The following is a 12,470-nucleotide window of genomic DNA, read 5'->3' on the forward strand; positions in this document are numbered from 1 at the left end:
CCAAAGTTTTGGAGCTTCAGCTTCAGCATCAGCCCTTCCAATGAATATTCAAGGCTGATTTCCTTTAGGATGGACTGGTTGATCTCCTTGCTGTCCAAGGGATTCTCAAAAGTCTTCTCCAGCATCACAGTTCAAAAGCATCAGTTCTTCAGCACTCTGCCTTCTTGGATGTCCAACTCTCACATCCGCACATGACTACTGGAAAAATCATAACTTTGGCTATAATGGACCTTTGTCAGCAAAGTGACATCTCTACTTTTTAATACACTGTCTAGGTTTGTCATAGCTTTTCTTTCAAGGAGCAAACATCTTTTAATTTCATGGCTGCAGTCACTGTCCACAGTGATTTTGGAGCCCAAGAAAATAAAATCTGTTTCCTCTTTTTCCCCATCTATTTGTCATGAAGTGATGGGACCAGATGCCATGATTTTAGTTTTTTGAATTCTAAGTTTTAAACCAGCTTTTTCACTCTCCTCTTTCACCTTCATCAAGAGGCTTTTTAGTTCTTCTTCGCCTTCTGCCATAAGGGTAGTTTCTTCTGCATGTCTGAGGTTGTTGATATTTCTGCTGGCAAGCTTGATTCCAGCTTGTGAATCATCCAGTCCAGCATTTCACATGATGTGCTCTGCATATAAATTAAATAAGCAGGGTAACAGTATACAGCCTTGATGTACTCCTTTCCCAATTTTGAACAGTCCATTGTTCCATGTCCAGTTCTAATTGTTGCTTCTTGACCTGCATACAGATTTCTTAGGAGGCAGGTCAGGTGGTCCAGTATTCCCATCTATTTAAGAATTTTCCACAGTTTGTTGTGATCCACATAGTCAAAGGCTTTAGCATAGTCAATGAAGCAGATGTTTTTCTGGAATTCTCTTGCTTTCTCTGTGATCCAACAAATGTTGACAACTTGATCTCCGGTTCCTCTGCCTTTTCTAAATCCAGCTTGTACATCTGGAAGTTCTTGGTTCACGTACTGTTGAAGCCTAGCTTGAAGGATTTTGGGCATTACCTTGGTAGCATGTGAAATGAGTACAATTCCTTGACCAGGGATCAAACTTAGGCCCCTGCTCCATGGGATTTTGGAGTCTTAACCACTGAACCACCAGGAAAGTCCCTATATAGTAATTTCAAATGTTTAACATGTTGTGAACTGCCAAGCTATTTTCCAAAGCTGCAACCATTTTACATTTTCACCAGCAATTTCTGAAGGTTCCAGTTTCTCTACCTCCTTGCCAACCCTCATTTTATCTCTGATTCTGGCCATCCAAGTGGTATGTAATAGTAGATCACTGTGGTTTTATTTGCAACTCCCTAAGGAATTATTGAACATTTTTTTCATGTGTTTATTGGCCACTTATATCTGTACACTATTTAATCAAATTATAAGCAAGACAGCTTCACAGAAAAAGCTTCATAGATGAAGCCCAAAGAGTAGTGATAAGTTATGGAAGGTTTAGCAACACAAGGTCTCAAGTACACTCCTGACTCCTCCAGCGCTCTGTTCTTGCCCCCTGGCCCTTCTGTCAGGCCCTCTGGATCCTTCCCCTGGATGAGTGGAGTGTCCGGATTCCTTGTGAGTCAGGATATGCATATGCTCTAGTGCTGCTTGATTTTATGCCTGTTGGCCATCTGTATGTCTTCTTTAGAGAAATATATAATTAGGGCTTCTGCCCTTTTTCGACTGGGTTGTTTGTTTTAATATGGCTATATGAGCTGTTTGTACATTTTGGAAATTAAGTCCTTGTCAGAAGCATCATTTAAAAATATTTCCTCTCAGTCTGTAGGTTGTCTTTTCATTTTGTGGACTGGTTTCCTTTGCTGTACAAGTGATTTTAACTTTAATTAGATCCCATTTGTCCCACTCTTGCAGACTTTCTACAAAGCCTCACCGCCAATCCCAAAAATGTCTGTTGTCTTTGCACCTCTCTGGAGGTGTGCTGGAGAAATTCTGACGACTCTGTCCAAAATATTTTCCGTTCTTCTGTCTTTTGAGGGACCTCTGGTGCAACAAATTGTGTTGATCATATGCCTCAGTTTAAGATACGTTGACATCATTTGCCCAGGGGAGGCAGCATTTTTATTTTTCCTCTTATCTACCATATTCAACCTAATTTCCTTCCTCCCTTAAGCATCCACTCTAGTGTATGTTGTTTTCCTTTAATCTAGTGCCATAAATATATTTAGATTTTGTGCCTTAGAAAAATATTTAGTGTTTATATGTGGGTTTCCAAACTTGGGGCTTCCCTTGTGGCTCAGCTGGTAAAGAATTCTCCTGCAATGCGGGAGACCTGGGTTTGATCCCTGGGTTGGGAAGATCCCCTGTAGAAGGGAACGGCTGCCTGCTTCAGTATTCTGGCCTGGAGAATTCCATGGACTGTGTATAGTCCATGGGGTCACAGAGTCGGACATGACTGAACAACTTTCAGTTTCACTTTCCAAGCTTGTATTAATGGTGTTGAATCTAATTCTCCCTCAGTGGTGTGTGACTGTTGTCCCTACATAAACACAGTTCATTGCTTCTGATGCTGCAGAGGATTTCCTTGTGGGAAGAGTCCACATTCCTTAGCAATGCATTCCCTTAGTGACAGACTCCAGGCGGCCTCCAGTTAATCCATCTCTTTGACACTCAGTTTTCTCATCAGACAAAAAGACTGGTGATGATAACACCTGCTTTTACATAATGATTGTGTCAATTGATACTTCACAGTTTTGCCAATCACCATTTTCCAGGTCTCTGCCATCTAAATGATGCTGTGAGGAGCAACCCTCTTCAATGCCTCCACACCCACATCCTTCCTGTCCTAACCCTCAAGGTCCACAATGGCTCAGTAAATGCGGGCAGACAAGGCCATTAGTACAGGATTTGGGACTAGAAAACATATTTCCTGGCTGTGTTACCTTGGGCCTCCGTTTCCTCATAGGGGGTAGGGATAATCATACTTTCAGAGAATTGCTGTAGACGAAACGAGAGAATAGAAGCGAGTGTTCTGCAAAGTGGGAAGCAATGCTGGGTCAGCCAGTCTGTTACTAGTAGGGGTGGAGAAGGCAGGAGAGTCGGGGGAAGGAGGAAAAGCAAAGGAAGGAAGGAGAGGAACAGGCTCTGGGAGGCAGCAGGCAGGCCTTGGTGTGCCAGTGGTCCCAAGCCCCAGGTCCCCTGAGGGTCACAGCAGCAGCCTTGTCTCCCTGGGAAGTGCCCTGGTGCGGAGTCAGGAGACCCACATAGGCCCACCTCCGTGGGGATACTGGGTGTGTGGTTAGGGTTTATCAACCCTGGCTTCACATTAGCATCCCACGGGGAGCGTTACCAAGTACAGACCAGATCCCCACATCTCACCAAATGCATCTGACTCTCCAGTGTAGGAGGTAGGCCTGGGAACAGCAACTTTGACAACTCTCCAACTCTGTGTGATTCTTAGACTTTTTTGCTGTCATTTCTTCTCACTGACCACAAGATGGTGCTCTCTTTCTGGGAAATCTCTGATGTTCACCAAACAATTTTCTTTATTAATCCTGAAAGAATGGGTTTGAAATTAACAATCTTCACAGCATCTCATTAGGCCAGAACTCTGTGCCCAAGCTGTCCAGCCGTGTAATGTACACCTCTCCCTTCTGCTGGAGACCATACCGGGTTAGGACTGGTCATCTCTTGTTACAAAGCAGAGTAGGCATTAATTGTTGCTTTCTGATCAAAATCATTACAGTCAATAACAACTAATATTCCTTTAATCTTTTACCGTTTGCAAAGTGCTTTTTACCAACTATCCTCAGAATAACTTTATGAAATGGCTATTATCGTCATTTATAGATAAGAAAACCAAGGCTCAAAGCACTAGTTCAAGGTCACGAAGCAAAAGCTGGCAGAACCAGATTCAGGGCCCTTCCCACCTACTTGGATAAAGAGAGGTGCATCAGAGAGACCAGCTCTCAATGGATACGGCCCCAACAAGTACAGCCCTGAGAGGAAGCTTCTCAGACAACCTCTGCAGCCCTCCTGAGCGGGCTTGGAAGACGGACAGATAGATATCCTTCTGGAGTTTCACACTGTCACACACAACAAACAGGTCAGTAGATGATACGTTTGACTGGGTTCAGTGAGGAGATGAGGTGACAAATGTGAAGTTTCTAGTGCAGAGGAATATAGAGGCAGCAGAGACTCAATAAGAAGACAGACTGGATTATTTTAAATTTTCTGTTCCAGGAAAATGAACTGCTGTGCCAATGAGAAAGAAGAATCTGCCTTGAAAAATTTAACAGACTCATGTCCAAAGAAAATAATTTTCTACCAGCCAGTGATGTCTTATGAGGCTAGTGGATCTGAGGAAAGTTATATACAAGGTCACAGACTTACTACCAGAGTTTCATAATTGATCAGGAACCCAAATGTCAGGACCCAGGACCCCAATTCCTCAGGGTATTTTTATCCCAGATGAAGGGGCTGCAACTGTAGGCTCAAGTTACTTGGAGTAAGAAGAATGTTTTCAGGACAGGAGCAGTTACATGAAAGTTTATTAAGTCACTATTTTGATCACTTTACTGACTCCAACGTACATCTTAGCAATTCAGTATGTGGTTGGACCCACTTTCTGTACCTCAGCTTCACTGTCTGCAAGTGGTATAACCATAGAATTATTATAAGGATCAAAATAGTTTATTTATAAAGCATTTAGAACCATGCCTGGCACACAGTAAGCACAATGTGTTTCTTAGATAATGCTAAATAAATAAATGGATATGAGTATGTCCATTTACATATTTTACAAATAAAATTTTAATTTTCCAAGTTCCAAGTAATTTTTAAATTATGTTATTTGCACACCTATAGGTATAAGAAATATATTCAGAAGGCATAAAATAATGCCTTATGACTAAAACTTGAAATCCCACTGAAAATACATAAATTTGATTAGAACAGTACTAGTCTTTGGAGCCTTGTAAACATCAGAAATAGGTTAAAAATTCTTTAAGTCTACCATGTCATTATTACTGATGTTAACAGATAAGCCTATCCATTGTCTAAAGAAACACAAGAATAATGCAGTGATCAGATGTTTCTATCTTTTTAAAATGTGCTTTTTCTCTACTTGATTTCTTCTAAATTTGGAAATTAGTGATCATTTTGGAGGCATTTTCCCAACAATAAAAACCCTCAGCATGACCCTTGGTCACCTCTTAAGTGAATGGGAGTGTAACACAGCAACAGTCAGTTCAAACCTCATCTTCAAGTACAAATTAAAAGCAGTTCAAAAGGAGAGACAGAGCATCTGCTCTGAGAGATTTCACATGATCCCAGGGAGAAAGACTGGAATGCTGAGACGGCAACTGGGGCAGGACTTGGAAGAAACAACACATATATTGAAATGCTTTCCGATCTAGGAGTCATTTTCCTCTCATTTTGGCATTACTTTCCTTTTTAGCAGAACTACCATATTGTTTCAAGGTAACAGGTTTTCTTGAAGGCTTTTGCTTCTTTTCTTGTAGGCTTTTTTATGAAACAATTAGTGGAGAGGAGATGGAATAACATTGTACCATTTCCAGCTACCTCCTGATACTCCCTCCTCTTTCCTTCTGGAACTTAGGCTGATATAACAGGCCCTTACACTGTCTCCTCCTCTCATCCCCACAGACCCCACTCTCAGCAAGCCCCTTCTGCCATGGCCTGTCCCACCAGGTCCAGGAAAAGGGGCCTAGAGGGCAGGACAAAAGTGTAGACATGATCTGGGTACTCAGGTGGAACCTGAACTATAGTTTTACCTTGCAGCAACTGTATTTTAAAAGGAGTTTAAGTTCTTTAGTACCAAAATTATAAGGCATTTGCACTGAGAACTCCATAAGCTTCTGTACATTTAGCTAGGGCCCTAACTAACATCACATTATTGTTTCTATGGAAAAATCAAATTCTTGTTTCAAATACCTGACCTCAGATGAACTTGTACAACAGAACTTGTGGGGGACTATTCACATATACCCACACACTCAGGGACAGCTCCTCTTTCTATCAAGCAGACTGTCCACCAGTCAGTCTGTCTAGCATTCACACTGTCTTTTTATTAACGGATAACATATCTGGACAAAAAAAAAAAACAAACAAACTGTGAAAACAAAAAGCTTAGATTGAAAGACTAAAATTAAATATTTTATACTTACTGAGTACAAAGTAATGGTTCTGTTGTAAATTTATTAAACAAAAAGGAATTACTCTTAAAAATGATCTTGTTTTTATAGAGGTGGTATGGTAAAAAACACAGTACCTGAGTTTTGTGGTTGTAAACGATGAATCTCCAGTCAAACTGCTTTCCTGAGCCTCAGTTTTCTTGTCTATAAACAGGGATGGTTATATTGTCTCTTGAGGATTATATTTCTATGCAAGATTTAGAAATTTCTAGCAATAAATCTTGCACAGTGGTTATTTCCTGTCCTTTCTCCCTTATAACCTGTTTAACATCTTTTTGAACTCACTGTTTCACTTCAATAAAAATATTTTCAAATTGCACTTAATTTTCAGAAGTTTTGATTTAAATGTTTCGCTATTCTTGGGTACCCTACCTATCCATCTGATTGACTTAGGTTAAGGTCCAAAATAGACTAGTATGGGTAGATTATTAACCTATAAATGACATAGTTTATGTTGATAATTGTAATAATTTCTTTAAACTGACTCACCTGTGCCTACTCTCCCAAAATATTTAATTTTCACAAGATTTGTGGATTTCCATTCTTTTTCTCTTTTTTTTTCTTGAATAAGGATTTAGACTCTTGTAACAGCCTCAACCAAGATTCCTTCTGTGAGTGACAGTTAGCAAAGTCAGGTTGTATTTGAATGAGTCAAGGAATGACTTCCATGGAGGGCAAATCAGATTTCATTTAAGTAGATTCGTCAAGCGAACGTTCTTTCCCGTTTACTGTCAAGCCCGTCGCTCTGCAGAAGCAGAGGCAAGGGTGGGAGTGACATCTGCGAGCAGAGCAAACACACGTGAGCAGTGGGAAGGAGCTGCGGTGCACGGGGTCTTACGGCCTCAGCGAGCAGAGTCCATTCTGCGGCTTAGTGTGGTCCAGGGTGCTCCCCTCCTGACACTCTCACTGGTCCCCATTCCTGGTGCTTGTCTTCCGGGCTCTCAGAGTTGGGGGAATCTGCCTGTCGGTTGAAATTTGACACCCCTGTTTCTTATTCTATGGTTTCATAATCCTTGATTTTTTTTCAGTCAGCTGTATGTCCACTGGAGATCAGGTACTGCCTGCAAAGCTTGAACTCAGGGTAAAAAATATACTCTCTGCTGTAAGGAAGCCTAAAGACTTGGGAGATTTAAAGTAATTTACAGGCCCCAACAATCACAGAGATAAGTGCATCAGAAATCTTTTTTTGTTTTGAATTGAAATGTAGGGTGTTTTTCTTCCACTCTCATAAAAATGTGTTTCTATCATGCGGCTACCAGGCAGCCAAAAGCTCACAGATGTCCAGACACCCTGCGTTTACTGGTGTGTGTATTCAAGGTTCATTCAGGTAGCTTAATATGAAACCAAAATGCCTGTCTACATTCAGCTTGGTAAGAGTGCTGATTTTAATTTTGTGATGTAGAAATAAGGCCAAATAAACAGGCAAAAAGTAGACCTAAAAATGGCTTTAACTTACTAAACCACTATATCTTTGACAGCAATTTTAGATAAAAATGGTCCAGAGGACAAAGTGCATAATTAATGATGAGAAAATGATTCCTTCAAGTCCCGTAATAAAGAGTTCTCCCTGCGGTAATCATTTGTCTAGAGTTTTATTCACGCAAAAGTGATGGTTACTTCTTGCTTCTGTCTCCTTCATTCCAGTACTGTTCAGTCTGCATTTCTGTGAGTCGGGAAATTGTACGCTGAAATGCAAAGATTTCCTCTTCTCCAGTAAACATGGCGAGTCCTTCTGCTGAGTCCTATTTATCAAAAAAATAAAACAACAATCCAGCACCAGTTAAAACCTCTGCAACTAAAAATTTAAAGAACTAAGTACAAGTTTAAAAAATACTTTTTGAGCTTAGATTATAAAATATTCTACAAATTTTTTTCATTAAATTAGACTAGAGAATCAACTAATTTTACCCAACAATTAGATTAGACTAGAGAATCAGCTAATATAAATTAGACTAGAGAATCAACTAATTTAAAACAGTAATCAATTAGCAGAACAAATTAACAGGAAGAAAACATTAGACGAATAATTAAAGCTGAAACAACACCCTAATATCCAAATAAGAAAACTTTTGCTCAGATGAAAGTTCTCTACAAAATCTAAAGGAAGGACATTTCAGACAGAAAAGGAATTCTTTCTCAAAAAGTGCATGCCAGAAAAAAGTAACATCAGGACCTCCCTGGTGGCCCACTGGCTAAGACTCCAAGCTCCCATTGCAGGGGGCCCGACCGAGTTCCATCCCCAGTCAGGGAATTAGATATGTTATGCCAATACTAAGACCCAGCACAGACAAATAAATAAAAATTAATACATATTTTTTTAAGAAAGAAATAAGCAACAACAAAACCCAGTAGTTCCGGTATATCAATATGCGGCTAAGACTCTCCCTTGAACCTTCACAGTCAGGGCCACGTTCCCAAGGGGAGGCCTGAGGGCTAATCTCTTTTTCCAAACTGGGTGACTGAGAGGTCTTCTAGGGACCTGGAGATTGTGTCTGGGAGTGAGTTTTGGGAAGGCCAGAGCTGTTTTTGGTCTTGAGCTGCTGGGACACTTGATCCTTCCATGTAGGGTTCAGTTAGGGAGCCCTCCGTGAGGCTAGCAAATAAGCTGGGACTGGTGATTTCAACACAGGCTATAGCCTGTAAGTGAACACTGAATCTTGCCTCTTTCCTTAGGAGTTTGCTATTATACTCTCTCAGAGAAAAGTTCTGCACTCCTAAATCCAAATTACTGACCTACTGTAAAACTGCATGACCCTATAGCCACGTGCCAGGATTTCTTCATGTATTATTGGCCCTAAATGCTGAGCATACTTTGCCCTGTATCTGAACTCTGATCAGAAGAAAAATTCAAAAACCAATGATTTAAAGAATTTCAGAAACTGAGATGAAGTAGCCCCTTAAGTATATTCTTCCAAATTGTCAAAAGACATTATTTGAATGTATTGCTCTCAGAGAAATGGGGTCACAAGCAGCTATGTATTTCTACATGTAGATTTAAAAATCATATTTTGAAAGTTCACTATTTAAACAATTATTGGCCTCATTTCCCCAAACTCCTGAGAGTCCATAATTTCAACTCAGGTCAATAAGGAATGGTTTCCTCATTCCAAATGGTCTTCTACCACTGGGGTTGAAAGAATGGGGCTCCCCTCATTGGGGGGGATGAGTGTTTATAGTTTTAAATCTTTTACTAATATTTCAGTTGTCTACAGTTGAGAAATATACCCTGTAATATTCATACAGAAAAAGGAAATGCAAAGCCACTTCTGTTTGGCCTGGAGTGAATCACCAGACCCCCCAAGGTCCAGGAGAACTGGGCCAGCATCAGCTGGTTTCCAACAGAGCATCCTCAGAGCCTGGCACCCACAGTTCAGTTCAGTCACTCAGTTGTGTCCGACTCTTTGCGACACCATGAATCGCAGCACGCCAGGCCTCCCTGTCCATCACAAACTCCAGGAGTTCACTCAGACTCACGTCCATCGAGTCAGTGATACCATCCAGCCATCTCATCCTCTGTCGTCCCCTTCTCCTCCTGCCCCCAATCCCTCCCAGCATCAGAGTCTTTTCCAATGAGTCAACTCTTTGCATGAGGTGGCCAAAGTACTGGAGTTTCAGCTTTAGCATCATTTCTTCCAAAGAACACCCAGGGCTGATCTCCTTTAGAATGAACTGGTTGGATCTCCTTGCAGTCCAAGGGACTCTCAAGAGTCTTCTCCAACACCACAGTTCAAAAGCATCAATTCTTTGGCGCTCAGCTTTCTTCACAGTCCAACTCTCACATCCATACATGACCACTGGAAAAATCATAGCCTTGACTAGATGGAAAAGCAGTAATGTCTCTGCTTTTCAATATGATATCTAGGTTGGTCATAACTTTTCTTCCAAGGTGCTCCACAAATGTCTACAGAATGGGGTTAGGAGGTGAATCGTGGATTTCTTTTTAAGCAAAGGGACTTGCCAGGCACAAAGTCCTAGAACAGCCAGTCCACATGATTGGATACTGTAGCATATGCTCTACAGATCCAGCAGATGTGAAGGAGGATATCCAGAAAAGGCAGCATGGTGTGGCTGAGGGAGTCCAGAACCAGACACGGGTGCCTGGTGGCCAGCTCTGGCCTGCCATTGGCCAGTGGTGTAACTGCAAGCCCCTTAGTCCACCTCCCTGGTCTTCGCTTTACCACAAAGATTCCTTCCACTCTAAGGCTATAATTCTCTATATTTACTGATGTTGAGGATATGTCTGCTATACTGGCTTTAGAAGAAAGCGGCAAATCAGTGGTTAAATACATACTGCATTCGTTCTTTAAAACATAGCCATGCATCAAACCAAAACAATTAAGTTGTTTTATAATAAAAAGAGATTATGTTAATATCACCTACCTGGCTCAGCCCCAAATCATCCATCAGTATTCTGCTTTGCTCCAACTCACTGTCATGATGATCACACAAAAATAAGCTTGATACAGGAGCTGATGCAGAGCAAATGATGCGCACCTGAAACAGAAAACAGCAAATGGTGTCACTCCTTAACTTTAACAAGGTGAAGGCAAAAACAAATTTCTCATAGAATAAAAAAATCTTTTATAACAGGGAGCTGAAGATTTTTGCTTTTAAATGGTTCTAAATATATGTAGCAAAATTGGTACTTGGTGAAAATACACTTTTACGAGCTTACAGAATGCGTATTTATAAAGAACAATGCCTTGAACTCCTCTCTTTCAACCTAAGTAACAGTCTTAACTTCATTTCTCCTTCTACACATTTTCTCCAAGTCCTATCTTTATTTTGGAAAAAAAAATATTTTAAAAGCTTCAATCTATCACATTTTTTCCTGTTTCATTAATCTATTTTTCTAATTAGAGATTTTACCTAAATATCCAAAAGTTACCGTAAAGCTACTAAAATTTTTATTAATCTCCATGTTTTAAAGTCCACAAAAAGAGCATAAGCAAAATGTGGCTGTCAAAATTTCAAAACTGGCAGGACCCATCTACACTATATCTTCTTCATTAATGAAAAAAAAAATCTTGCATAAATAAGTGAATATAGCATTTCTTTAAAGTGGATTTCAATATTTGGGAAGCTTTTTTTCTATTTCTGGAATACCTCTAAAATGTAGATACACACACCACATAACCTATAGTCAGATAGCCTGGGATCAGAGATGTTTCCAAATGTATTTTTGAAACAAAATACTTTTTTTAGGAAAACCTCTTGACCATTTTCATACTTTTTCTAATAGTCTCTTTAAAGTGCTATTTTTAAACTGCACAGCACTTTACAAACATTCCCCTGCAGCTTACATCGCCTTCTGAAGGAGGGAACAAAGGTTTTAGGGGCCGCTCCAGGCCTGGAGAGCCTCAGCTCGACACCAGTCCTGATCTCTTCCAGTTCTAAGTCCAGAGGCTTTTCCATTACCTCTGAGGTTGACATTTTCACTTGACTGTGTGAAGCCCATCTCTGTGCGCATCCGAGATGCTCTCCTTTGCACCGTTACCCCTTTGCTGCACATGTGACTAAGTCCAGTGCCCCGCTCCTCTAATTACACCCTGAGTTACCAGAACCCACATTTATACCAGCATCCAGCCAGACATCCTTGAAAAACACTAAGCTTGGCATGAATATTTCTTGATTACATAAGTGTTTGAGTGAATATCCATGTGTAATCACACACCAGAAACTGCTTTCACAACTTAATAAATTTTATGTCCACTAGTTTAAAACATACTCTTCCTGATGTTTCAGATCTGAATTTGTTTTCAGGATTCACAGCCATCCTTTTAAAATCATTATTTAAGTAAATGTGCTGATATCCATGGACATAGGAGCCTGGCGGGCTACAGTCCATGAGGCTGCAAAGAGCCAGACATGACTGAGCACACACTCGCTATCAGTATTTTAAAACAATGTACTGATGTTTGGGACTAGTTCTTCCATATACAAATGACCTTCTACCTCCTCTTATAAATTATTTTAACCACAAATGATACTTTTTTCATTACTTAGATGGAAATGTCCTTATTTCACAGATTTCTACAAATGCATTCTAAAACGATGTCTGTTTAATGCTTCCAATTTCTGAAATAAGAATTTCGGCTATGTTTTAAAAAGAGTATAAACTTTAAATGTGTGCTTTAGTTAAAGCAAATGTTAGGAGAGTAGTTCTGACATTCCATCATATTGCCAGAAAAATCTTTTTGTCTAATGAAGAAGTGAAACAGTGTGGGGAGGTAGGATCGGGGAGGGCGGGGGACTGAAGGGTAGGGATCATAAGCTTTCAAAAATAAGAGTTTATCAAT

General features: G+C 40.3%; 1 protein-coding gene across 1 annotated transcript in view; it reads right to left on the reverse strand.

The window, feature by feature from the left end:
* Positions 1-4,488: 4,488 nt before the first annotated feature.
* Positions 4,489-12,470, reverse strand: part of AFG1L (AFG1 like ATPase) — a 197,836-nt gene continuing 189,854 nt past the window's right edge. Inside the window, exons 12-13 of the mRNA XM_019967261.2 lie at positions 10,552-10,665; positions 4,489-7,913 (exon numbers count right to left, since the gene is read on the reverse strand). Coding sequence (XP_019822820.2) covers positions 7,785-7,913; positions 10,552-10,665 — 243 coding nt within the window. The 3' untranslated portion in view covers positions 4,489-7,784. The remainder of the gene's footprint in view (positions 7,914-10,551; positions 10,666-12,470) is intronic.

The sequence above is a fragment of the Bos indicus genome, chromosome 9 (assembly GCF_029378745.1).
Source record: "Bos indicus isolate NIAB-ARS_2022 breed Sahiwal x Tharparkar chromosome 9, NIAB-ARS_B.indTharparkar_mat_pri_1.0, whole genome shotgun sequence".
NCBI classification, from domain to species: domain Eukaryota; kingdom Metazoa; phylum Chordata; class Mammalia; order Artiodactyla; family Bovidae; genus Bos; species Bos indicus.